At 47.7% G+C, this 27,813-nt stretch overlaps 2 protein-coding genes across 2 annotated transcripts; one reads left to right on the top strand and one right to left on the bottom strand.

The window, feature by feature from the left end:
- Positions 1–694: 694 nt before the first annotated feature.
- mblac1 (metallo-beta-lactamase domain containing 1) lies at positions 695–3,608 on the bottom strand. Its single transcript, XM_072459758.1, has 2 exons — positions 3,188–3,608; positions 695–1,451 (listed from the first exon to the last, which is right to left on the bottom strand). Exons 1-2 carry the CDS (start codon positions 3,590–3,592, stop codon positions 1,155–1,157), a joined length of 702 nt encoding a protein of 233 aa, XP_072315859.1. The 5' UTR covers positions 3,593–3,608; the 3' UTR covers positions 695–1,154.
- Positions 3,609–4,498: 890 nt separating this feature from the next.
- Positions 4,499–27,681, top strand: mpdu1b (mannose-P-dolichol utilization defect 1b). The gene is made up of 7 exons (XM_072459749.1): positions 4,499–4,634; positions 6,364–6,429; positions 11,565–11,697; positions 12,018–12,103; positions 22,226–22,344; positions 22,786–22,896; positions 27,535–27,681. Exons 1-7 carry the CDS (start codon positions 4,505–4,507, stop codon positions 27,652–27,654), a joined length of 765 nt encoding a protein of 254 aa, XP_072315850.1. The 5' UTR covers positions 4,499–4,504; the 3' UTR covers positions 27,655–27,681.
- The last annotated feature ends 132 nt before the right edge of the window (positions 27,682–27,813 follow it).

The following is a 27,813-nucleotide window of genomic DNA, read 5'->3' on the forward strand; positions in this document are numbered from 1 at the left end:
GGAGAGGAGGAGGGAGAGGAGGAGGAGAGGAGGAGGGAGCAGGGGGAGGAGGGAGAGGAGGAGGAGAGGAGGAGGGAGAGGAGGAGGAGAGGAGGAGGAGGGAGCAGGGGGAGGAGGGAGAGGAGGAGGAGAGAGAGGAGGAGGAGAGGAGGAGGAGGGAGCAGGGGGAGGAGGGAGGAGGAGGAGAGGAGGAGGAGGGAGAGGAGGAGGAGAGGAGGAGGAGGGAGCAGGGGGAGGAGGGAGAGGAGGAGAGGAGGAGGAGGGAGAGGAGGAGGAGAGGAGGAGGAGGGAGAGGAGGAGGAGAGGAGGAGGAGGGAGCAGGGGGAGGAAGAAATAAAACAAAACTAATTCATAAAAACACAACATGGAATAAAATGGTGACACTCATCTGTTTGCCAAAAGTGTTTTATTAGCAGCAATTCATCTTATCCAGCCCCGCCCACTTTTCCCACGTGGTCAGCACCGCCAGCCCCGCCCACTTTTCCCACGTGGTCAGCCCCCCCAGCCCCGCCCACTTCCCCCTCTGTTCCCACGTGGTCAGCCCCGCCAGCCCCGCCCACTTCCCCCTCTGTTCCCACGTGGTCAGCACCGCCAGCCCCGCCCACTTCCCCCCTCTGTTCCCACGTGGTCAGCCCCGCCAGCCCCGCCCACTTCCCCCTCTGTTCCCACGTGGTCAGCCCCCCCAGCCCCGCCCACTTCCCCCTCTGTTCCCACGTGGTCAGCTCTTCCGTTGTAATGGCTCGTCCGGTCCAGCAGGAACTCACGAGTCTGGACACTAAAACACGCTCTAAAGTCGATTGATTTGTGTCAAATGTCCATGTGAGCCACAGGTCAACACTGCACCAACTCCTCATTTCCTCTGGAGGTCTCAGTCCTGTGGTCACTAACACACCCGGGAGGAGGAGTGCGTGGGATGGCGGCCCCTGGATGGGCTCCTGGAGTCAAGTGAATAGCGTTACGTTTTCGTGCTAATGCTCAGCCACCGCTCTCTGTCCTCAGGTCCTTGAGCTGCAGTCGACCGGGACATGGTCTGACGCTTCTGGGAAACGTAGTGACAAGAATGGAACCTGCCACCTTCTTGCTGTGGCTCCTCCCCATCACAGAGGCTCCTCCCCATCACAGAGGCTCCTCCCCATCACAGAGGCTCCTCCCCATCACAGGGGCTCCTCCCCATCACAGGGGCTCCTCCCCATCACAGAGGCTGCTTCCTGGGGGCCTCGGGTGACTCTGAAGGGTGCTCCGTGTCCCGGGATGATGACATCAGCAGTCTGCAGCGCCCTCTGCCTGTTCAGCTGCTGGAGCTGTGGGTTCAGGCTCAGCTCTCTCCAGCTCAGCTCATCGTGGTAGTTCTCGAACAGGTCCCCGGCCACCAGCAGTGTCCCCCCGGAGACCCCAGTCACCTGGACACTCACGTCCTGCCCGCTGTGGCCCGGGGTGGGCAGGATGCTGATCTGTAAAAGAAAGAAAAATATACATCACTTAGTTGAAGAAAAAGGCAGAAGGAGGTGAGGAAAGACACTTGAAAAGGTGGTGGAGACGCTGACCACAACAAGAGCTGAGATGAAGGCTGAAAGTGGAGACGCTGACCACAACAAGAGCTGAGATGAAGGCTGAAAGTGGAGACGCTGACCACAACAAGAGCTGAGATGAAGGCTGAAAGTGGAGACGCTGACCACAACAAGAGCTGAGATGAAGGCTGAAAGTGGAGACGCTGACCACAACAAGAGCTGAGATGAAGGCTGAAAGTGGAGACGCTGACCACAACAAGAGCTGAGATGAAGGCTGAAAGTGGAGACGCTGACCACAACAAGAGCTGAGATGAAGGCTGAAAGTGGAGACGCTGACCACAACAAGAGCTGAGATGAAGGCTGAAAGTGGAGACGCTGACCACAACAAGAGCTGAGATGAAGGCTGAAAGTGGAGACGCTGACCACAACAAGAGCTGAGATGAAGGCTGAAAGTGGAGACGCTGACCACAACAAGAGCTGAGATGAAGGCTGAAAGTGGAGACGCTGACCACAACAAGAGCTGAGATGAAGGCTGAAAGTGGAGACGCTGACCACAACAAGAGCTGAGATGAAGGCTGAAAGTGGAGACGCTGACCACAACAAGAGCTGAGATGAAGGCTGAAAGTGGAGACGCTGACCACAACAAGAGCTGAGATGAAGGCTGAAAGTGGAGACGCTGACCACAACAAGAGCTGAGATGAAGGCTGAAAGTGGAGACGCTGACCACAACAAGAGCTGAGATGAAGGCTGAAAGTGGAGAACATGGATGACCTGATGACCTGAGCTTGGATGAGTTGAAATAATCCTTTGACTTGGAGAAACGGGACTTTCATACAAATACGAGTTATTATAACCAGGAAAAAACCACGGCCCTTTGACTGAAATATTTGTTAAAGCTTAAAATTCTTTTAAGGGGATTAATATCTAAAGTGTTTAAATCTAGTAACACTCTGAGCAGTCGCTCTATTCATTATATTAAAGGAATCATGGGATTATGGGAATCAAGGTTTTTTTGGCGCCAAATCCGAGTCTCATTTCCTCGCTTTCTTTCCGTAGCATTTCTCACGTTCTCTCAGTTTTTTAGGCTTAATAATTTCGAGACATCGCTTCTGAGCAGTAGATCCACGGCCCTCGGACCCGAGGCCTTCGGGCCGTGGTGGTCATTAGTGTGATGATTTGTTCGGTTATTAAACTGTTATTAAACTGTTATTAAACTGTTTTTAAACGCCTGTAGCTCATTCGTGGCATTTGGGCTCGTTCACGTCACCTACACGTGCTGATTGGTCTAGACGGTCACCGCTCTGACCAATCAGCACACGAGCTGGGCTAGAGCGGCGCGCTAGAGCGTGGCCGAAGCTAACAGCTTAAAATGTGTTAAAGACAATTGAACAATCTTAAAATTAAAAAAAGTCAATGACCCAAAAATAGGTAAGAATTGTCGCTATATCCGATATTTTTGAAAGCTCTAGGTGCTTTTCAGCCGAACACAAGCAGTTTTTCGTTACATTGCGCTCTAGGGAAAAAAAGCTTTCTGGGCCGCGCGATTTCTTTGGCTGCAGTACCACTGGAGTGGCCACTGGGGGCGTCTGCGACATGCTGCGGCTAGAGTCATACCCTCCAGATATTTTAATAGATCCATGGTGCCAACCCTGACAGAAGGGGCCCTAAACGTGACTCACGTGCTCATCCACGCTGTACGCGTCCCCGCGCGCTAACACGCTGTCCACGTACGTGTCCCCTCTGCACACGTCGAAGCCCACGACCAGCAGCGCCCCGGGGAACAGGCCCAGGTTCCCGACGTGGTCCGAGTGTCCGTGTGTCCCCACCACCACGTGGACGTCCCCCGCGCTCAGTCCCCGCTCCTCCAGGCTCCGGAGCAGGAAGTCCCGGTCCCACGGTCCGCCGGTGTCCACCAGGATGTTCTGGGGTCCCGTGAGCAGAGTGATGGTCCCGTCCGCTCTCACCGTCCCGTCCGGCTGGGCCAGGCTGTAGCCCACTTTGAGCACGTGGGCAGAGTAGGGCTGGCCCGGGAACTCAAGCCCACATTGGGTCAGAGACAGCCCGGGGACGTGCTCAGGCTCCATGCTCCGGAACCCTGACTGCTGCCCCCTACAGGCCGACACGTGCACTTCACGACGTCAGGAAAAGCCTTTGTCAGTGAATAAAAACAAGACAAATGTGCAACATGAAACAACAAATATAAGAGGGGGATTTAATAATAATAAAAAAGTTAATTCAATAAGATCAAAATAAACATATACGAAATACTTTGACTGAACATATACACACAATTTACTGTTTAGTCAGATTGCAAATGGGCACATAGTGGCCTCCTGCCTGAGGGGAGTGGCCTCCTGCAGGGGCGTGGCCTCCTGCCTGAGGGGAGTGGCCTCCTGCAGAGACGAAGTCTGCAGCCGATTACCTTCTCAGGAGAGGGCGCTGTTGTCTCTGTTTGTCCCTGGCTGTGGCTCCAGCGTACCACACGGTGAAGGTGTAGGTGATGGAGGTGAGGATGAACTGCACCATCATCTCCTCTGCTGGACCTTCTTGATGAGGAGCTGGTGGTGGGCTCCACTTGACGTGCTACTTTCTGGATATTATTAAAATAATAAAGTAAAACACATACAAAAGGAGCTGTGTTATTTATTTTTCACTTTTTAGCCTTTTTATTTCCCCCCCATTTCATTTCATTTTGAGTGTTCATTTACTTCATGACTTAAATTACACCACACGCCAAAAATGTTTTGATATTTAAAAAAAAAAAAAAAGTCTTTTAATTTATCTTGAGTTTTTATTTCATTACGTGTCATTATGTTTCACATTTGATTTGATGTTTTATTGTATTGTAATTATAATTGTAATTATATTTCACGCCTGTAGGAGATGGCGCGTGCTCCGAAGCACACGTGACGTGACGCGGTGACGTCATCCGAGTGCATCATGTCGGCTGCAGACAGCGCATGTCACGTGACGCGGTGACGTCATCCGTGTGCGTCATGGCGGCTGCAGACATGGCTGCAGTGAAGGGCTCGTCATTCATGGAGCCTTTGAGAGGATTGTTATTAACATATCTCATGCCAGAGTCTTGTTACGACGAGTTCTTCCTCAACTTTAACTTTTTAGACGGTAAATCTTACTTTTTACTCTTTGTCACGAGTCTGTGGAGGGCAAACACCAATACTTCCTTGAAATGACATTTGTGTTTAATTGCTCATGGATAACGCTCCTAAAGTATTCAAAGTTCCAAAGTTGTACTTGATATTTATAATGTTGACGTTGTGTCATTTGAATAGTATAAACGTGCAGAACAGAATGAGTCTGGTTTATTCAGGTTTATTCAGTTCTGACAAGTTCATGTCATTTGCATTTCACATCCTGGTGTGGCACATTATGACAAATAATTCAATGTTTGCATTTATGGCTGCACAATATTGTCATTATTGGGATATGGCTGCGACTTTGTCATTGTCATGAAGTTTGAATATACTTTTAACACATTATGTCAGCGTTTAACCGTGTCACAACCGTGTTTCCTCAGCATTAGTTTACTCAAAGCTGTAGTTACATTATTCCTGCTTGTTTGAGTCATCTTGTCCTGCAATTGAGGCTCAGAAAAGTCCCGTTTTCCCCTATCCCCTGTCCCCGCCCACATCCGTGTACCACACTGTACTGGGCATTACCACTTTTACAAATAAAAACATGTCATTGACAATCAGCTGTTTCATACGGTGTAATGTGTAGAGAGCTTTTCAGTTGAATTGGAAGTTAATGGAGCTGCTTTAGATTAATATTGCCAATTACAATGAACAAAATGTTAAATGATGATCTACTTATGTTATAGTTCAATTCTTCTATAGTACCAGAGAAAAGCACAACAACATGTCTCCTTTAATGTACGAGTCAAACTATAAGTGATCTGTTCTTTTCTTCTGGATCTTCCTGCGTTGCACCAATGAAATGCCCCAATGTGGGACAATAAAGGAATATCTTATCTTATCTTATCTTAAACTGTGGCAGTCAATTAAACTTAACAGTGACAAAACCGAGTCTAAATCACGGCCGACCTTAAGAAATGAAAACATGAAGAAAAGTTTGTGTCAGATGGAGGCGCTGGTGTTATGGTGTTATGTAGTGAGGATTGTGACAATAATTGTGTTAGCCAGCGTTACGATAATAAATACTATCGATATACGGTTTAAGCCGTAGTGTTATTACTCTTCTGAGCTCTGATTGGTCACATGGGTTTTCTTCTTTAAAGTAAACAAGAGTCTCAAGACAGAAAACACTGGTTTATAACGAGTTCATTTGAAGACCGCCAGGTCAAGTTTAAAGCCGCCCCATGTCAGCCGACAGAGCAATGCTGGCCGCAGGAGCGCCGCACTTCTGTTCTCATATTTGCGTATTTGTTCTGATGTTTAACCAATTGACCAACCGTGCAGCGGACATCGTGCTGAATGACCCGACAGACTCGTAAACAAGGACAGGTTTTGTGAGTTGTAACTCTTTTGGACGGGCCCAATCTGAGCCCGGGACGGGCCCAATCTGAGCTCGGGACGGGCCCAATCTGAGCTCGGGACGGGCCCAATCTGAGCTCGGGACGGGCCCAATCTGAGCTCGGGACGGGCCCAATCTGAGCTTGGGACAGTTTAAATGCTGCTGCCTAAACTATTTCCATCAGATTGAAAATTACTTTCATATTGGAAGTCAACATGTCTTGATTTCAAAATCAGAGTCCAGATGAAAGCTTTAGTCCCATGAACCACTGGTCACACTGGTCACACTGGTCACACTGGTCACACTGGTCACACTGGTCACACTTACTATAATAGACTGACCCATGTCTTTGTGTCCTCAGTGCCATGTTTGAAAGTGGTGGTCAGCAAGGGCCTGGGCATCGGCATCATCTTGGGATCAGTCCTGGGTAAATGTACTCTCACACATACTGCCCTGACCTGCTTGTGTCGCTTTATGTCTTCATTTGTGTTGAAATTAATTCAAGTTGCCAGAGAGTTGTAAAATAATGCAATAGGGCTGTATTAGACTAAAGACTAAACTCCAGCTAACAATTAACACTTGTCCTGCAGATGCAGGTGTGAAAAAGTCTTTGCCCCTTTCCTGATTTCTAATGACTTTTTCCATGTTTGTTACACTTAAATGATTAAATGGAATAAAACAAATATGAATATAAGCCAAAGACAACTCAAGGGAAACAGAATGAAGGTTTTTATTTTGAAGTGAAGCAAAAGCCAAACCTACATGGCCCAGTGTGCAAAAGTGTTTGTTTCCCACAACTTAACTGCGGTTTATCACGCCAAAGTTCCATTTCTCTAGCCACGCCCAGGCCTGATGACGCTCACCCCTGTTCTCAATCAAGAAGTCCCTTAAATAGGACCTGCCTGACACCGTGAAGTCGACCAAACCATCCTCAAGAGCGAGGCATCATGCTGAGGTCCAAAGACAATCAGGAACAAAAGGAAGTCATTGAGAGCTGTCAGTCTGGAAAAGGTTCTAAATCCATTTCTAGAGCTTTGGGACTCCAGAGAACCCCAGTGAGAGCCATTATCCACACATGGTGAGAACATGCAACAGTGGGGAACCTTTCCAGGAGCGACCGGACGACCAAAAAGACCCCAAGAGCACAGCAACGACTCATCGACCAGGTCACAAAAGACCCCACAACAACATCCAAAGAACTGCAGGCCTCACTTACCTCAGTTAAGGACCGTGTTCATGACTCCACCAGGAGAAAGAGCCAAGATGAAAAACACTCAGTTTAGCCAGAAAACAGCTTGATATGATCCACAAGACTGGGAGAAAACTCTGGACTGATGAGATGTGTGTCCATTTAATACTTGCATAAAAGTAACAGCACAGCTCAGAAAAGGAACATCTACCAACAGTAGATGGTGCTGGTGGTGTGATGGTGCTGGTGGTGTGATGGTGGTGTGATAGTGATGGTGGTGTTGGTGCTGGTGGTGGTTTGATGGTGCTGGTGGTTTGATGGTGCTGATGGTGGTTTGATGGTGCTGGTGGTTTGATGGTGCTGGTGGTGGTTTGATGGTGCTGGTGGTGCTGGTGGTAATTTGATGGTGCTGGTGGTGGTTTGGTGGTGTTGGTGTGATGGTGGTGTTGGTGTGATGGTGGTGGTGTTGGTGTGATGGTGGTGGTGTTGGTGTGATGGTGGTGTTGGTGTGATGGTGGTGTTGGTGTGGTGTGATGGTGATGTTGGTGTGAATGTGATGTTGGTGTGATGGTGGTGGTGGTTTTGGTGTGATGGTGGTGTTGGTGTGATGGTGGTGGTGTTGGTGTGATGTTGGTGTGATGTTGGTGTGATGTTGGTGTGATGGTGATTGTGATGGTGATTGTGATGGTGGTGTTGGTGTGATGGTGGTGTTGGTGTGATGGTGGTGTTGGTGTGATGGTGGTGTTGGTGTGATGGTGGTGTTGGTGTGATGGTGGTGGTGTTGGTGTGATGGTGGTGTTGGTGTGATGGTGGTGTTGGTGTGATGGTGGTGTTGGTGTGGTGTGATGGTGATGTTGGTGTGAATGTGATGTTGGTGTGGTGGTGGTTTTGGTGTGATGGTGGTGTTGGTGTGATGGTGGTGGTGTTGGTGTGATGTTGGTGTGATGGTGATTGTGATGGTGATTGTGATGGTGGTGTGATGGTGGTGTGATGGTGGTGTTTGGGTGCTGGTGGTGTTGGTGTGATGGTGGTGGTGGTGGTGGTGGTGTTGGTTTTGGTGTGATGGTGATTGTGATGGTGTGATGGTGGTGATGGTGGTGTTGGTGTGATGGTGGTGGTGGTGTTTGGGTGATGGTGTTGGTGTGGTGGTGGTGTTTGGGTGATGGTGGTGTTGGTGTGATGGTGGTGGTGGTGTGATGGGGGTGGTGGTTTTGGTGTGATGGTGGTGTTGGTGTGATGGTGGTGTTGGTGTGATGGTGGTGTTGGTGGTGGTGGTGTTGGTGTGATGTTGGTGTGATGGTGATGGTGTGATGGTGATGGTGGTGTGATGGTGGTGGTGGTGGTGTTTGGGTGATGGTGGTGTTGGTGTGATGGTGTTGGTGTGATGGTGGTGTTGGTGTGATGGTGGTGGTGTTGGTGTGATGGTGGTGGTGTTGGTGTGATGGTGGTGTTGGTGTGATGGTGGTGTTGGTGTGGTGTGATGGTGATGTTGGTGTGAATGTGATGTTGGTGTGATGGTGGTGGTGGTTTTGGTGTGATGGTGGTGTTGGTGTGATGGTGGTGGTGTTGGTGTGATGTTGGTGTGATGTTGGTGTGATGTTGGTGTGATGGTGATTGTGATGGTGATTGTGATGGTGGTGTTGGTGTGATGGTGGTGTTGGTGTGATGGTGGTGTTGGTGTGATGGTGGTGTTGGTGTGATGGTGGTGTTGGTGTGATGGTGGTGGTGTTGGTGTGATGGTGGTGTTGGTGTGATGGTGGTGTTGGTGTGATGGTGGTGATGGTGGTGTTGGTGTGGTGTGATGGTGATGTTGGTGTGAATGTGATGTTGGTGTGGTGGTGGTTTTGGTGTGATGGTGGTGTTGGTGTGATGGTGGTGGTGTTGGTGTGATGTTGGTGTGATGTTGGTGTGATGGTGATTGTGATGGTGATTGTGATGGTGGTGTGATGGTGGTGTGATGGTGGTGTTTGGGTGCTGGTGGTGTTGGTGTGATGGTGGTGGTGGTGGTGGTGGTGTTGGTTTTGGTGTGATGGTGATTGTGATGGTGTGATGGTGGTGATGGTGGTGTTGGTGTGATGGTGGTGGTGGTGTTTGGGTGATGGTGTTGGTGTGGTGGTGGTGTTTGGGTGATGGTGGTGTTGGTGTGATGGTGGTGGTGGTGTGATGGGGGTGGTGGTTTTGGTGTGATGGTGGTGTTGGTGTGATGGTGGTGTTGGTGTGATGGTGGTGTTGGTGGTGGTGGTGTTGGTGTGATGTTGGTGTGATGGTGATGGTGTGATGGTGATGGTGGTGTGATGGTGGTGGTGGTGGTGTTTGGGTGATGGTGGTGTTGGTGTGATGGTGTTGGTGTGGTGGTGGTGTTGGTGTGGTGGTGGTGTTTGGGTGATGGTGGTGTTTGGGTGATGGTGGTGTTGGTGTGATGGTGGTGGTGGTGTGATGGTGGTGGTGGTTTTGGTGTGGTGGTGTGATGGTGGTGTTGGTGGTGGTGGTGGTGTTGGTGTGATGATGGTGATTGTGATGGTGATGATGATGGTGTGATGGTGATGGTGGTGTGATGGTGGTGGTGGTGTTTGGGTGATGGTGGTGTTGGTGTGATGGTGGTGTTTGGGTGATGGTGTTGGTGTGGTGTTTGGGTGATGGTGGTGGTGGTTTTGGTGTGATGGTGGTGGTGTTGGTGTTGGTGTGATGTTGGTGTGATGATGGTGATTGTGATGGTGATGATGATGGTGTGATGGTGATGGTGGTGTGATGGTGGTGGTGGTGTTTGGGTGATGGTGGTGTTGGTGTGATGGTGGTGTTTGGGTGATGGTGTTGGTGTGGTGTTTGGGTGATGGTGGTGGTGGTGTGATGGTGGTGTTGGTGTGATGTTGGTGTGATGTTGGTGTGATGTTGGTGTGATGTTGGTGTGATGTTGGTGTGATGTTGGTGTGATGTTGGTGTGATGTTGGTGTGATGGTGATGGTGGTGATGGTGTGATGGTGGTGGTGGTGTTTGGGTGTTGGTGTTGGTGTGGTGGTGGTGTTGGTGTGATGTTGGTGTGATGTTGGTGTGATGTTGGTGTGATGTTGGTGTGATGTTGGTGTGATGGTGATGGTGTGATGGTGGTGATGGTGTGATGGTGGTGGTGGTGTTTGGGTGGTGGTGTTGGTGTGGTGGTGGTGTTTCGGTGATGGTGGTGGTGGTGGTGTTTGTGTGATGGTGGTGTTGGTGGTGGTGGTGTTGGTGTGATGTTGGTGTGATGGTGATGGTGTGATGGTGGTGGTGGTGTTTGGGTGTTGGTGTGGTGGTGGTGTTTCGGTGATGGTGGTGGTGGTGGTGTTTGTGTGATGGTGGTGTTTGGATGGTGGTGGTGATGGTGGTGGTCTGGGGATGATTGGCTGCTTCAGGACCTAGAAGACCTGCTGTCGACCTAAAAGCCTGACGGAGAATGCCTGTTCTCTCAAGATGAAGTGAACTTATGTTTTGCAACGATCCAAAAGAGCAGCCAGTCCACTTCTGCCTGAAGGAGCTGTAACAGCTGTAATCCACTCATCGCAGGTCATCCTAAACGCTTGATTGTAGTTGTTTCTGCAAAAAGTGGCTCCACCAGTGATTAGGTCACACACGGCCATGTAGGTGCGGTCCATGTAGGTGCGGTCCATGTAGGTGCGGTCCATGTAGGTGCGGTTCATCACAAAAACCTTAATTATAAATGCATTTTGCCTTTATTTGTGCACAAACACATTTTCACACCTGTCCTGAGAATACTATCTGAAGTAAGATGTTGTGACAGAGACTTTATCCTTCTGTTCTGAACAATCACCTAGTGCCAAAAAACTAAAACTGCAATAAATAAACAACAGAATTACACACTTGTTATTTACCATAGTCAGTATCAATAGTGGGTCATGTACTTAACACTCTACACTCTATTATACAAATGTAACAGTAAGATTTGACCACTATTGCAATAAAATGTGCGGACTAAGTGCGGACTAAGTGCGGACTAAGTGCGGACTAAGTGCGGACTAAGTGCGGACTAAGTGCGGACTAAGTGCGGACTAAGTGCGGACTAAGTGCGGACTAAGTGCGGACTAAGTGCGGACTAAGTGCGGACTAAGTGCGGACTAAGTGCGGACTAAGTGCGGACTAAGTGCGGACTAAGTGCGGATTAAGTTAAAATAAAATAAGGGCATGCTAAAATAAAATGTGTTGAATAAGAGTGATTTAAATAAAATGTATATACAACAGAAGAGTGGACAGGAGGTGTTTGGTGACAGGAGGTATTGCCTATTGCACATGGAAAAGTCTCTCTAAAATCTCTCTGTGCAATAGAAAGGTGTGTCTGGTACAGTTGTAGTTGTGGTAAAAGCCTTTGTGCTGCTGTGTTCCAGTGAAGCTGCCTCAGATCCTGAAGCTGGTGGGAGCATCCAGTGCAGAGGGGCTGAGCCTGAACTCTGTCCTGCTGGAGCTGGTGGCCATCACTGGAACTATGGCCTACAGCATCCTCAACAAGTTCCCCTTCAGGTAGGCCTGAGCGCCTGAGCGCAGCCGTCCAGCGTGATCCTCTGTCCACTTGCATTAGTGAACACGGGGCTCAGACCTCGGGGGGAATCACTTATACACAGACTGAAGGGAATTGGTGCAATTTGAACTTGGTCAGATGAACATTTCCCTCATCTTTTCCCTTCCCTCGTTCTGCACTTAGTGAATGGAGTTCCCACTTGACCAGAAGTGCCAATACAATGGAAGTGGCGAGCTGTAGCAAAAGGCAAAAGTGGGCGGGGCTGAATGAGCCTACACCGTGTTGAATGTGTTTGACATGAGAGTGTGTGTGCTGTGTGCAGTGCCTGGGGTGAAGCGCTCTTCCTCATGGTGCAGACTCTGACCATCGGATTCCTCATCCTCCACTACAACCAGAAGACCAGCAGAGGTACCACCATCACAAGTCATTCTCTTTTATCAAGTCACATTGTATTCATTTATATTCTATTAAATAGAAACAAAAGCAGTGAAGCCTTAAGACAACCAACATGTTTGAAATGTGATGAAACGTTTCACTGTTTAGAATGTGGAAAATGGCCACATTTAGGTTAGGTTTAGGGTTAGAGGGTTAGGTTTAGGGTCAGAGGGTTAGGTTAGCGTACAGATATTGTAAAGTATATATTTGAAAATGAGTCCACACCGCTTCACTGTGTTTGTTTAGAGAGCATTTTATTCTCCAAGAAGCTGGAAGTGCACCGTTGGCATGCTAATGTTTGTTAGCGTTACACGGGATGCCAAAACTCATTGTGGTGAATATTTAGCATGTGTGTACCCTGTGGTAATCTTGTTCATTACCTCAGTAGCAGGGGCTCTGCAGAATAAAACTGTTTCATTCCCACGATGCACCGGGACTCTGATCTGTGCAGAATCTGTTTCTCAGTCAAATCTACACCGATCTTCTTGACACACACAATGGCCAATTGCAAAGCTTGCAGTCTGGCGTGTGTGTCGGGGAGGTCTGGTTGTGTCCATGGCAGGAGTCCCGAGGCCCAAACGCAGAGTCCCAGTCCCGAGGCCCAAGCGCAGAGTCCCAGTCCCGAGGTCCCCAAACGCAGAGTCCCAGTCCCGAGGTCCCCAAACGCAGAGTCCCAGTCCCGAGGTCCCCAAACGCAGAGTCCCAGTCCCGAGGTCCCCAAACGCAGAGTCCCAGTCCCGAGGTCCCCAAACGCAGAGTCCCAGTCCCGAGGTCCCCAAACGCAGAGTCCCAGTCCCGAGCGCAGAGTCCCAGTCCCGAGGTCCCCCAACGCAGAGTCCCAGTCCCGAGGTCCCCAAACGCAGAGTCCCAGTCCCGAGGTCCCCCAAAGCAGAGTCCCAGTCCCGAGGTCCCCCAACGCAGAGTCCCAGTCCCGAGGCCCCCCAACGCAGAGTCCCAGTCCCGAGGTCCCCCAACGCAGAGTCCCAGTCCCGAGGTCCCCCAACGCAGAGTCCCAGTCCCGAGGTCCCCCAACGCAGAGTCCCAGTCCCGAGGTCCCCCAACGCAGAGTCCCAGTCCCGAGGTCCCCCAACGCAGAGTCCCAGTCCCGAGGTCCCCCAACGCAGAGTCCCAGTCCCGAGGTCCCCCAACGCAGAGTCCCAGTCCCGAGGTCCCCCAACGCAGAGTCCCAGTCCCGAGGTCCCCCAACGCAGAGTCCCAGTCCCGAGGTCCCCCAACGCAGAGTCCCAGTCCCGAGGTCCCCCAACGCAGAGTTCATACATGCCATGGGATGGTGATGTCATAAATTAAAATAAAGCGTCCCAAAGGAGGCGGAGACATTTTCTCAGTGTCATTTTCCTCCAGATAAGTCTTAATGTCGTTGGACATTTTGTCCTTAAACAAAGGGTCATTAAGCAGCTGGAATTGAACCTCCAACTGTGTTTTTAGTCTTCCCTCCAAATCTACAGAAATGTAGAGCAGGATCACTTATGTCTATGGTGCCTATATCTGCTTCAGTGATTTTAGATCTGTCTTTACTGAGGACAAAAACATAATCTATTCTGTAATATATTGTATGTGGATTAGAATAATGGCTTGTCCATCTATTCTGGGTCTGTGGCTCGGCTGTCCAGTCTTCCATTGTTGGATTTTAAATCACGCATTTCCGCCAGGGCTGCATCTATCTTTGCGTCTACTGCCTTTGTATTCTTATCAGTTACCTCCTGTAAAGCTGCCAGGTCTATCTCGCTCCCGGACTCCTCCGGAGCCAAATCTGATCCGGAGCCAGCCCGGTAGAGGGTAGCTAGCTTAGTTGTAGCATTATTAGCCCAGTTTTTCTTTTTCCCGAAAAAGTGTCTTAAGCTCATTATATGTCTGCTCCCACATAGACATATGTGAACTCGTACTATAGACCAACAATATGATTAGTCCAACAGGTTTGACCGCAGCCTGATAGACACCTCCCAGCTAATGACCCAATCATTCCATTCATTAGAAAACCCTGCACCTATAACATTTACTAATATTGGTCATTAAAATGATGTGATCTTGACAAAATAGTGAAACATGTACAAAGTAGGCCCTCAAAGTGATCGTGTAGCCTCATTTTTTTTATTTAATTTTGAAGATGTAGACCTAGATATATTTTACAATTAGCACTGCATTTGAAGGTTTTCAAGCTTTGTTTAAGACTATTGTATCAAATTCCAATTTTCCCTCATTTCATTTTGTGACCCACACTCTCCGGTTGAAAATTACTGCGCTAAGTCTGCCCCAAATAAATTGTCTGTTTGCTGTAACCCGACCCAACATTTTTCAAGTGAGTCGGTCGATAGGTAAATTTCCTTTTTTTTAACTTCAAAGTAAAAAAAAGAAGATCAAAATTGTCATTTTTTGACCCGGAGTGACTGCCAGGGGTCGGGCTTCAACAGTCCAGGAGTCAAGCTTTAACAGTCCAGGGGTCAGGCTTCAACAGTCCAGGGGTCAAGCTTTAACAGTCCAGGGGTCAGGCTTCAACAGTCCAGGGGTCGGGCTTCAACAGTCCAGGGGTCAGGCTTCTACAGTCCAGGGGTCGGGCTTCAACAGTCCAGGGGTCAGGCTTCAACAGTCCAGGGGTCGGGCTTCAACAGTCCAGGGGTCGGGCTTCTACAGTCCAGGGGTCAGGCTTCAACAGTCCAGGGGTAGGGCTTCAACAGTCCAGGGGTGGGGCTTCAACAGTCCAGGGGTGGGGCTTCAACAGTCCAGGGGTCGGGCTTCAACAGTCCAGGGGTCGGGCTTCAACAGTCCAGGGGTGGGGCTTCAACAGTCCAGGGGTGGGGCTTCAACAGTCCAGGGGTCGGGCTTCAACAGTCCAGGGGTCGGGCTTCAACAGTCCAGGGGTGGGGCTTCAACAGTCCAGGGGTCGGGCTTCAACAGTCCAGGGGTCGGGCTTCAACAGTCCAGGGGTCGGGCTTCAACAGTCCAGGGGTCGGGCTTCAACAGTCCAGGGGTCGGGCTTCAACAGTCCAGGGGTCGGGCTTCAACAGTCCAGGGGTCGGGCTATACAAATACTTTTCCAGAATTTTCCTCAGTCAATCTCAAGTGTTACAATTGTAAAAATAAAAACAATCAGAATACACATGGATTCTAGGGCGGACCTCCAGAGCGACCATGCGCCTACAACCAAAGGAGACCAGGTTGATGTCGAGTGTAAATTTGTCGCTTGCTTTTGCCCCGTGCATTCCTTCACTTTGCTTTCTGTTCAAGTCGAATGAGTTAAATCTACGCCGCAAACTGCTCCGGCGATACAGGCCTATAGAACTGTTTTTAATCGCTTCTTCATTCCATGGATGTTAGTGGGAAATGTGATCCCAGTGTACTGATGTCAGGCTGCAAAATAGACGGGGGCCCGGGGCCCGCAAGCAGTTGAATCTCCGGCGGGCCCGCGGTTTGAAATAGGAGGGGGGCCACCGTGCCCCTCCTCGAAAAATCAAGATTTAACTAGTAATTTGGCCATATTCGGGGCATTTTCATCGCTTAAGTTTCGGGCATGCAGTATTTATAAACAGTATTTATTTTGTATATAAGAAACAGGCTGAGAAATAGATTTTCAAAGTTAGGGGCCTGGGGGGCCCCCAACTTTGAAAAGTTAGGGGCCCCCAAGCAATTTCAGGGGCCCACAAGCGCGTGCGGCATCGCGGCGTCATAAGAACAAGATAAATGTGTTGTTTTAAACCTGGTTATTAGCATGTAAAACAATTTAAAGTACTTTTATCTGTTATTTGATATGAAGAGCACAAATACTGAATCATATAAACCAGAGATCATGATCTTTACAACTGTTTAATTCAATATAATAATAACCCGAAAATATATAGTTTATGATATTTGAAAAGGGAGTGTCTGCAGAGCCGCGGCGCACGGCCGAAACTGCCATGTTATTTTTGTGCCGGCCGCGCGCCGCGGCTCCTGAAACTGCGCCGCTATTTGACCGCGCCGGTTTAAGGTTAAGGTTAAGGTTAAGGTTAGGGTTAAGGTTAGGGTTAAGGTTAGGTTTAAGGTTAGGGTTAAGGTTAAGGTTAAGGTTAAGGTTAAGGTTAAGGTTAGGGTTAGGGTTAGGGTTAGGGTTAAGGTTAGGGTTAAGGTTAGGGTTAAGGTTAGGGGTTAGGGTTAGGGTTAGTTTGTTTTCGCATAGGAATATTCTTCTTCTTTCTTTCTTTCTTTCTTCTTTCTTTCTTCTCGGGACCAACCCCCCTATTTTTCACCCAGTGAACATCGACGATAAGTCACAAAATTTCGCACACCTCTAAAAATCTCGCTGTTCTAAAATTTAAAAAATTGGCGCGGCAGCGAGATAGAAAATGACCCAAAAAAAATCGGATCGTAGAATCATGAAATTTGGCGCAGCGGTAGATAGAGAAGTAAAAAATATTATTACGGCAACGCTGTCTGCCCAACCAAATGTCGGCCATATTGGTTCAAAAATGGCTCGTGAGATTTTCCAAACGTCGTACTTTTACAAACTCCTCCCAGGGCGTTGGCCCTAAAAAGCTGAAATTTGGTGAAAATGCTACTGAGGAGTGGGACATCAAAAGTTATCCAAATTACATTGATACCTGTCACGGTCTCTGTGCGGCAAAGCCGCAAACTGTAGCAAGAATTTCAGAAATCTCCCAAATTTAAAATTTGCTGCCGTTTGCGGAGATAAAGTCCGAATTGCGTCAAATTAGAATCAGTTGTTAAACTCTTTGCCCTAAACCTACTTGAAGTGAAATAAATTAATTTGGCGCCACAGCGCCCCCTACAGATTTGATATGGAGGTTAAATGTTTAGTTTTGCGAAATTTTACGAAATTTGACACAAAACTCAATTTTGGCCCCATTAAAAAGTCAATTAGACCCATGTCATAATTGTTACGGCTTTGCCGTAGCGATGACCAAAACCTCCCATGTTATTCCAATGGGGAAATCACCAGAACATACTTTATACTTTCACGAACTCCTCCCAGGGCTTTAGCCCTATTAACCTGAAATTTGGTGAGGCTCATCTTCGGGGGTAAAAGTTATACACATTTTTATTCAAAGAGACACGGTCTTTTGCATCTAGTGACATTGAAAATGAATAAAAATTCCCCAAAACTTTGATATTCCGGTCTCCGCGTAACACGCTCTCAAAAAAGGCTTAGTTTCCAGCTAATGCTAATGCTAATTAGCGTTAGCAGTAGCGTCTCTGTTGCTGTGTGACGGAGGTACAGGGAGGAGGGGGTGCAGCCGGGTCACCGAGGCTCGCTCTCTTTCTCCCTGCTCAGGTCTGCGTTCAGCACAATCTTGCATTTTGTCAGGACAAACAACTATTTGAATCGCAAACTACGCAATCATCAACGGTGAATTACTGAGCGTCGTTTGGTCTGCCGCAAAACGCAGCAGAAAACATGGACGGGCGGGAAGGCGAGAGACATCATTGCCTCTAGCGCGGCTTGTTATATCCTCAAGAGTTTGTGCAGCTTCCACACTGAGACAGTGTGAAATGGCAAACCTCAGACACACTTTGACATTGCTGCAGCAGTCAGCGCTCTGGCCGGACAGACATGAGATTCTGAGTTCGAGACCCGTTCAGTGTGGGACTAGTTTGTGTCAAGAATCGCACTGTCCTTCTCAAATAAATTAAATTAAATAGACTGCGTCCCTCCACAGAAAGAAAATGCAGGCTATTTTTCAAATAAAAGCGAAAATGTTGAACATTTCCTCACTTTTATTAAATATTTAATATTTTAATATTATTCTAGAAGGCATCAGTGTTTACGCATAAATAAAATGTGTTATTCATAAATAAGTTTCATTGTGATTTCCACCACAATGGATGATATCCATCCATCCATCTTCTGCCGCTTTATCCGGGGCCGGGTCGCGGGGGCAGCAGTCTGAGCAGGGACTCCCAGATTTCCTCCTCCCCAGATACTTCCTCTAACTCCTCCGGGGGGATCCCGAGGCGTTCCCAGGCCAGCCGAGAGACATAGTCTCTCCAGCGTGTCCTGGGTCTTCCCCGGGGCCTCTTCCCGGTGGGACATGCCTGAAACACCTCCCGAGGGAGGCGCCCAGGAGGCATCTGGAACAGATGCCCGAGCCACCTCAGCTGGCTCCTCTCGACGTGGAGGAGCAGCGGCTCTACTCCGAGCTCCCCCCGTGTGGCCGAGCTCCTCACCTTATCTCTAAGGGAGCGCCCAGCCACACGGCGGAGGAAACTCATTTCGACCGCTTGTATCCGCGATCTTGTTCTTTCGGTCATTACCCAAAGCTCATGACCATAGGTGAGGTCAGAACGTAGACCGACCGGTAAATAGAGAGCTTTGCCTTTCGGCTCAGCTCCCTCTTCACCACAACGATCCGCCTGTCGATCTCACGCTCCATCCTTCCCTCACTCGTGAACAAGACCCGGAGATACTTGAACTCCTCCACTTGGGGCAAGGACTCTCCACCCACCTGGAGAGGGCAAGACACAATGGATGATATAACAGCACAAAAAATGTCATCGCCACATATTTCTGATTCTTTCAAAATTCTAATACAACTTCACAGAGTCAATCATTTCTGGTGCTCTACTGTATATTAAAGATGACTGAAAACTGAAAGAAAAAACGACTTAGCATTCAATTATCAAGTATTGTGTTTAGGATCAAATAAAAAACACTTATCAAATTATTCATCATTCCTAAAACAATGTTTTTTTTTTATTAAATGCTCACCACCATTTGCTCACTAAAGGCTTACTCACATTGTGGTGAGAATTTAATAAAAAATCATTTTTGGAGCAGATAAGTTTTGCGGACCAACTAATTACATTTTGTATACGTACGTTTGGGCCTGCACACTCATGTCTCTCGGTTCATTCAAGGTTGAACGGACGATGTCTTTGACCAAAAAAATCGCGGGAGACGAGAGATGAGATGCGATCCGTCGCGCTGATTAACAAACGCACATGTGTGTTGTATCAGTCCACACGGGGAGTGGCATGTGCACGGGGGAGTGGCATGTGCACGGGGGAGGGAGTGGCATGTGCACGGGGGAGTGGCATGTGCACGGGGGAGTGGCATGTGCACTTCCGCCTGAGTTCTCAAATCGCCGAAAAATCGTCCATTGCGCCTTTAACTACAAAAAAAAAAAATTATGTCAATTAGATAAAGAAACCCTTTAGCACAAATTATTGCAAAGTTGCTAATACATTTTGGACTGATATGAGTAACATGTGGTCAGGGCAATCACAACAAGCAGGGATTTACCAATGAAATAAAGAAATACTTTATTTAAATTGTTCTAAAATACATCCAAATAAGCCTGGTTTCCCCTCACTTCTGCTGCTGAAGCCTCTACAGGCCGCTGAGCAGTACTGCAGGAAGCTTGGTTCTTCTCCTGCAGCTGCTCAGTCTGTGGGCGTGTTCAGAGGCCCGTTCATGCTCCGCCCTCTAACATGAGCTTTAGAACCAGAGCGACAGCAGCTTGTTTTAGAGCTCTGCACATGTGCTCTGAGGACAAACTCGAACCACCTGAGGAAGCCTGTATCTGAATCTTGTTGGGCTGCAACCATAGATTATTTTGATGATCGATTAAGATGTTGATTAAACGCTAAATACTGATTGTACAACCGGATTGTAAACCCTTCAAATTATTTTTGTAACGCCCAAAATCACAGCGGCGGTTGCCTTGAAGGGCGACAGTGAGACCAGATTAATCAATGTTCATGGGACTTGGAAAACGTCCCAGCATCCCGTGTCCTTAGACAAATGTCCTAAGCTCCCCTGTCCTTACACCCTCCTTTGCGGCCAGGAAAAACTACCAAACCTGGAGCAGTTCCACAGTGAAGGAGAGATCTGACTCTCTCAGACGGACAGACTGAACAAGAACCAGTTCTTCGAGGCAGATGAAGACTGCAATACTGATGTTAGCATGTCGGGGGAAGCTAGCTTTTGTTTATTTCCCTGTGAACACATTGTTTTAAAAGCGTAATGGACGATTTTTTGGCGCCAAATCTGAGTCTCAGTTCCTCGTGGCGTGGATTGCTGATTAGTCCTGCCACGTATCAATCATAGGACGCACCTACTGCTCACCTGCAGAGCCTCGTTCACCCGCAGAGCCTCGTTCACCCGCAGAGCCTCGCTCACCCGCAGAGCCTCGTTCACCCGCAGAGCCTCGTTCACCCGCAGAACCTCGTTCACCCGCAGAACCTCGTTCACCCGCAGAACCTCGTTCACCCTCAGAGCCTCGTTCACCCGCAGAGCCTCGTTCACCCGCAGAGCCTCGTTCACCCGCAGAGCCTCGTTCACCCGCAGAGCCTCGTTCACCCGCAGAGCCTCGTTCACCCGCAGAGCCTCGTTCACCTGCAGAGCCTCGTTCACCTGCAGAGCCTCGTTCACCTGCAGAGCCTCGTTCACCTGCAGAGCCTCGTTCACCTGCAGCGCCTTGCTCACCTGCAGCGCCTCGTTCACCTGCAGAACTTTGTTCACCCGCAGAGCCTCGCTCACCCGCAGAGCCTCGTTCACCCGCAGAGCCTCGTTCACCCGCAGAGCCTCGTTCACCCGCAGAGCCTCGTTCACCCGCAGAGCCTCGTTCACCCGCAGAGCCTCGTTCACCTGCAGCCTCGTGCGGCGCGTCCCCAGGAGAGCAGCATGTTTCCCTGTGTCTAAGCGCATGGATCTATCATAATATAGTTCCCTCAGTGACGGGACAAAATTAAGACGGAGAAAGATAAAGATTCGGCCTCAGAAGCAACTGTTGTGATTTTGGGCCTTACAAAAATAAATTGAATTGAATTGAATTGAAAGACAGTTTGAGCTCAGAAGAGACTGAAATCCACGGGAGACGAGAGATGATGCGATCCGTCGCACTAATAAACAAACTCACGTGTGGCTGCGATGCTGTTGTGTGCGTCCACACGGGGGAGTGGCATGTGCTCTTCCACTTCAGTTCGCAAATTGGCGAAAAATCCTCCATTATTCCTTTAAGTTGTCAAACATGAGCTGCCATGTCAGGACCGAGGGGATGTTAGTGATGTCTTAATATCACATCAAGTGCAGAGGGAACTTTTAACAGGGGAGGAGGGTCTAAGGACACGGGATGCTGGGACATTTGTCTAAGGACACGGGATGCTGGGACATTTGTCTAAGGACACGGGATTCTGGGACATTTGTCTAAGGACACGGGATTCTGGGACATTTGTCTAAGGACACGGGATTCTGGGACATTTGTCTAAGGACACGGGATTCTGGGACATTTGTCTAAGGACACGGGATTCTGGGACATTTGTCTAAGGACACGGGATTCTGGGACATTTGTCTAAGGACACGGGATTCTGGGACATTTGTCTAAGGACACGGGATTCTGGGACATTTGTCTAAGGACACGGGATTCTGGGACATTAGTCTAAGGACACGGGATTCTGGGACATTAGTCTAAGGACACGGGATGCTGGGACATTAGTCTAAGGACACAGGATGCTGGGACATTTGTCTAAGGACACGGGATTCTGGGACATTAGTCTAAGGACACAGGATGCTGGGACATTTGTCTAAGGACACAGGATGCTGGGACATTGCAAAGTCCCTATGGACACTGTTTAATCCGCTGCTTTGACCAGACGGCCAGTATTTAGAGTGATGAGCTCTGTTTGGACCATATGGTTCTATAGCATAGGTGTCAAACTCTGGCCCGCGGGCCAAATCTGGCCCGCCAGATGTTTAATCTGGCCCTCCGAACATTTCAAATTTATATTTATTTATTTATTGATTCATAGAACCGTAGTTGCACCCGTAACCATTTTTATTGCTAAAACTACGTGTAACAAACATTTTGTAATTCTTTTTTTATCGATCCAGTAATTGCTTCAAAACAGCGTAGGCTATATAAAGCTATTTATGTCTTATATTTTTAATAGTTTTATGTTTTACGTTATGTTCGGCCCGTGACCCAGCCTGAGCGTCGAAATTCGGCCCGCGGCCCAAATGAGTTTGACACCCCTGGTCATCTTTGAGGTGGGATGGGACCATGTCATTTATGGCTTTATAGGCCAGAAGGAGGAGTTTAAAGTACATGGATTGTTCTAGTGCTATAATGAGTGTATGTATTGCAGGTGTGTTGTTCGTGTTGGTGTATGGGGCGGCCCTGGCTGTGCTCCTGTCCCCTGTCACTCCTCCCGCTCTCATCACCGCTCTGCAGGCCTCTAACATGCCCGCCATCGTCGTGGGAAGGGTACGTCCTGCACACTGCACTCAGCACATAGTACAGTACACAGCAAACTCACTGTGGGGCCCTTCTCTCAAGTGGACAGTGAGTTGCAGGTGGACAGTGAGTTGCAGGTGGACAGTGAGTTGCAGGTGGACAGTGAGTTGCAGGTGGACAGTGAGTTACAGGTGGACAGTGAGTTACAGGTGGACAGTGAGTTACAGGTGGACAGTGAGTTGCAGGTGGACAGTGAGTTGCAGGTGGACAGTGAGTTGCAGGTGGACAGTGAGTTGCAGGTGGACAGTGAGTTGCAGGTGGACAGTGAATTGCAGGTGGACAGTGAGTTGCAGGTGGACAGTGAGTTGCAGGTGGACAGTGAGTTGCAGGTGGACAGTGAGTTGCAGGTGGACAGTGAGTTGCAGGTGGACAGTGAGTTGCAGGTGGATGTCACTGTGGTTTGTGTTGCAGCTGATCCAGGCCATGGCAAACTTTCAGAATGGACACACGGGTCAGCTGTCGGCAGTCTCCGCCTTCCTCCTGTTTGCTGGCTCACTTGCTCGGATATTTACATCTCTACAGGTAAAGGGGACATGATGATCGCCTAAATACACTTGTTATGGACTTTAAAACATACCTGGTACCTAACTTTAATGACTCGTATTATCCCTCGGTCACAATGACCCGTTTGAACGGCTGCAAACAGTCTACAAGCGACTGTCCCCTGAGTGCACTGTACCAATGCCTCACAAACCCCCACTTCACTTAAGGGTTCCTCAAGTTTGCATGAAGTTATCATTTCTCTCTTGTGTAATGCCCCTTATCCCTCCTGTGACGTAGCAGTAGTAGTAGTAGTAGTAGCAGTAGTAGTAGCAGCATTAGTAGTAGTAGTAGCAGTAGTAGTAGCAGCATTAGTAGTAGTAGTAGCAGCAGTAGTGGTGGTAGTAGTAGTAGCAGTAGTGGTGGTGGTGGTGGTGGTAGCAGCAGTAGCAGTAGCTGTGCAGGTAGAAACATTGTGGTCTACAAGTGCTGAGAGATCCTGCTGATAAAGTCATAATTAGTGACAGTCATTTGGGTTAGGGTAATAATAATAATAATAATAATAATAATAATAATAATAATAATAATAATAATAATAATAATAATAATAATAATAATAATAATAATAATAATAATAATAATAATAATAATAATAATAATAATAATAATAATAATAATAATAATAACAATAATAATAATATAGCGGCAATGATCGGCCCTCGCTACGCCGCCGCAAGAGGAGGGGGCGCTAACGCGCCCCAATTGTCCTTTTATTACGCCTACTGCTGAATCTGTGACGCTGTCACATCTTCTCCCCTTTGTTTAACCATCAAAAAGCAATTTTATTTTGAATTCTTGGCAAAATGTGCGGCTTTGCCGCACAGACACCGTGACTCTTTGAATAAAAATGTGGATAACTTTTGATGGTCCACCCCTGAAGATGAGTCTCACCAAATTTCAGGTTAATAGGGCTAACGCCCTGGGAGGAGTTTGTGAAAGTATAAAGTGTAAACATGTTCTGGCGATTTCCCCATTGGAATAACATGGAAGGTTTCGGTCATCGTTACGGCAACGCCATAACAATTATGACATGGGTCTCTTTGACTTTTTTGATGGGGATTCTAAAATTGAGTTGTGTGTCAAATTTCATATAATTTCGCAAAACTAAACATTTAACCTCCATATAAAATCTGTAGGGGGCGCTGTGGCGCCAAATGAATTTATTTCACTTCAAGTAGGTTTAGGGCAAAGAGTTTAACAACTGATTCTAATTTGACGCAATTCGGACTTTATCTGCGCAAACGGCAGAAATTTTAAATATGGGAGATTTCTGAAATTCTACCTACAGTTTGCGGCTTTGCCGCACAGAGACCGTGAGAGGTATCAATGTAATTTGGATAACTTTTGATGTCCCACTCCTCAGTAGCATTTTCACCAAATTTCAGCTTTTTAGGGCCAACGCCCTGGGAGGAGTTCGTAAAAGTACGACGTTTGGAAAAACTCCGAAGTCATGTTTAGCCATTTTTGAAGCAATATGGCCGACATTTGGTTGGGCGGACGGCGTTGCCGTAATAATATTTTTTACTTCTCTTGTCACCATCTACCTCTGCGCCAAATTTCATGATTCTACGATCAGATTTTTTTTGGGTCATTTCCCATCTCTCAATGCATTTTTGGTACATTTGGGGGTGCTGACGCGCCAATTTTTTTAATTTTAGAAAAAGCAAATAGCCAGAATGTAGAGAGGCACGATTTTTAGAGGTGTGCAAATTTTTGTGACTTTTCGTCAATGTTCACTGGGTGAAAAATAGGGGGGTTGGTCCCGAGAAGAAGAAAGAAAGAAAGAATTAAAGCCGCAAGCGGCATCCAACGGCCCTCGCGGGCCGCCGGCCTTCCGACTCTGCACTTTCGACTTGATAAAGATGGCGCCCTTATTGTGTGTTGAATTAAAAAAGAACTTGACAGACGGCGACACATTGGACATGGCCAATCCAGTGCAAATGAACACAAGTGTCAGTCAAATTTGCTGCGCCGCCGCACAGAGACCGTAGCACTTGGAATAAAAATATGGATAACTTTTGATGCCGCTTGTGTAGATGATTTTCCCCAAATATGAGCTTGATCGAGCTATTGCCCTTAGAGGAGTTTGTTAAAGTGTGAAGCGTAAATGTGAACATTTCAGAGATTTCGCTGTTTTCCCATTTCTGACATATATTTGCGGGTCCGCCACACAGAGACTGTAGCACTTAAAATCAAAATATGGATAAGTTTTGATGCCCCGCTTGTGTAGATGATTTTCCCCAAATATGAGCTTGATCGGGCAATCACCCTAGGAGGAGTTCATTAAAGTGTGAAGCGTAAAAATGTGGTGATTTGAGCGATTCTACGATTTTCTGTCATCGCTACGGTTACGCCGTACAAAATATGACTTTGGCTCTCATACTTTTATGATCGGGATGGCAAATTAGAATTGTGTGCAAAATATCATGTCATTTGGAAAAACTCTATTGTTTATAGGCCACTCTAAAGGTCAAATAGTCAGAATTCTGGGAAACGTTTGCGGCTCCGTCGCACAGAGACCGTAAAAGCTATCCTTAAAATTTGGATAACTTTAGATGCACCACTTGTCTAGAGGACGTACACCGATTTTGAGGTTGGTGGGCAAAACGCACTAGGAGGAGTTCGTTAAAGTGTGAAACATAAAAATGTGGATATTTGAGAGATTTTGCGGTTTTCCCATAGGGATAACATGGGAGGTTTCTGTCATCGCTACGACTACGCCGTAAAAATTAAGGCATTTGTCTGATAGGCTTTTTTGATCTGGACGGCAAAATAGAATTTTGGGTAAAGTTTAGAACATTTTGGTAAAACTAATTTTTGACCTTCAATGTTAATTCAAAGGTCACTCTGTAGGGGGCGCTATCGCGCCCATTTCAATTTTGTCATCATAAACTGGTTCAAACTGGATAGTTTAACAACTGATTCAAATTTGGTCCTAATCGGACTTGTTTTGATCAAATGGGAACATTTTTTAGATCTGCAATATCCCAAAATAAGTTGTCCAACTTTGCGGCTGCGCCGCACACAGACCGTAAAAGGTATCTCAAAAAATTGGATAACTTTAGATGCCCCACTTGTCCAGAGGACGTACTCCGATTTTGAAGTCAGTGGGCAAAACGCCCTAGGAGGAGTTCGTCAAAGTTTGACGTGAACAAAATGGCTAACACAGCGTGTTTTCATTTTCAAAGGAAGATGGCGGCCATAGGGTAAGTCTGGGGGCGTGGCCACAATAATATTTTTTTTTTGTCCTCACAAGAGGTGTTCCGAATTTCGTAGCTTTACGCCAAAGTTGACCTCGGGGCGTCTCCCATAGGCGCAATGTATTTTGACTTTTGTCGGTGGCGCTGTCGCGCCATTTTTTAACAAAAAAAAAATGGCCCAGAAAAAATCAAATTTTTCGCCGATTCTGAATTTTGGACCAAGTTTGGTGAGTTTTTGAGCATGTTCAGGGGGTCAAATTAGAGTTCAAAAAGCAGAAGAACAAGAAAAATAAAAATAATAATATTTTTAGCAAAAACAATATAGCCGTTTCCACTATAACAACAAATGATACATCGTTTGAAAGCTCTAAGCCTTCCCGATGCCGCCATGGGGTGGAATCATCATTACGAGCGCTTACGCGCTCGTCACTCCCTATTCCGTCGGGATGCCCCGCCCACTCCCCATAGACTTCCATTGATTTGAGCAGATACAAGCATGGCCCATGCCTGCGGCATGGATTCTCGCGTTCAGGACGATGCCAGGAGGGTTTGCGCTGCTGTTGTCAACAATGAGTGAATGGGCTACGCCCATTCACTCATTGTTGACTTTTTCTGTCATAGCATAGAGAATAATAGGCCTCTCGCCAGCTTGTGGCGCTCGGGCCTAATAATAATAATAATAACAATAACAATAACAATAACAATAACAATAACAATAACAATAATAATACAGAGTTATTAGAAAACCATCCAGGGTTATTCATATTGAACTTCATAAAGCACCAGATCTCATTTCTGCAGAATCTTGAGCTGGTGAAGCTGCACATAAGAGCCACCACGGAAATGAAAAGCTGCAGATCTTCAGAAGGACTTGACAGCGCCTCCATCTGCACACTGAGCACGTGTACAGCGGTCGTGCTCTCAAACATGAGTAGGAATGACGTACAGATGCTTTGGGAGAGCAATGTAAGAACTCCACCAGCATCGTACGGCTTTGTTTCCTCAAGAACTCTTTGAAATGCTTTAAGAAGCTTAACTCCACAAACGCCTACGAACTCCTGGTGTCGTACGTCCTGTGAGAGTCGTACGAGCAGCTTCACTCTAGTCACAGACGGAGTTTCCTCATCACAAATATAGATGGAGTTGCCTTCAGCTCCATTCTGGCTTGTTTGGATCCTGTCTGGTCCTCTAGAGGGCGTGCTAACACATGCACATGAGGATCACCTGACCTGCTGTGCTTCAGAGACATTATTATCAGTTCTAAAACATGAGATGTCAGATCAGGGGAACGTATTATCATGTTTAAATGACAATAACAATCCAAATAAAGCAGAATGTGCTCTTCTAATCAGGTAACGTGTCATCAAACCAGGAAGTGCTTTCTACAGAGCGTGTGCTTGTTCTCATGTGTTCTCTGTAGGAAACGGGAGACGCTTTGATGGCTCTGACCTACGTCATCTCCTCCTCCTGCAACGGCATTCTGGTCCTGCAGCTGCTCTACTACTGGAACTGTCCCCCCGCCAAGGCCAAGGCCGAGTAGAACCAGGACCCGGACCCAGGACCCAGGACCCAGGACCCAGGACCCAGAAGCACGTTTGGACTGGCTCTGGCTCTGTCCGGTGGCTCGGAGCTTTGTGATCCAGTTTTCCGAGCGCTGCTGACGACTTATATTTCCGGGTCAGTGAAATATTAGATTGGA

The sequence above is a fragment of the Eucyclogobius newberryi genome, unplaced genomic scaffold, assembly GCF_026437365.1.
Source record: "Eucyclogobius newberryi isolate DKJ021-1_F unplaced genomic scaffold, fEucNew1.0.hap1 SCAF_27, whole genome shotgun sequence".
Lineage (NCBI taxonomy): Eukaryota > Metazoa > Chordata > Actinopteri > Gobiiformes > Gobiidae > Eucyclogobius > Eucyclogobius newberryi.

Coding starts and splice junctions, on each gene's coding strand:
- mblac1 (XM_072459758.1), bottom strand. CDS start 3,592: ATGGAGCCTGAGCACGTCCCCGGGCTGTCTCTGACCCAATGTGGGCTT. Junction 1,452..3,187: donor CGTACAGCGTGGATGAGCAC/GTGAGTCACGTT, acceptor TTTCTTTTACAG/ATCAGCATCCTGCCCACCCC.
- mpdu1b (XM_072459749.1), top strand. CDS start 4,505: ATGGCGGCTGCAGACATGGCTGCAGTGAAGGGCTCGTCATTCATGGAG. Junction 6,430..11,564: donor CATCTTGGGATCAGTCCTGG/GTAAATGTACTC, acceptor GCTGTGTTCCAG/TGAAGCTGCCTCAGATCCTG. Junction 22,345..22,785: donor CCGCCATCGTCGTGGGAAGG/GTACGTCCTGCA, acceptor TTTGTGTTGCAG/CTGATCCAGGCCATGGCAAA.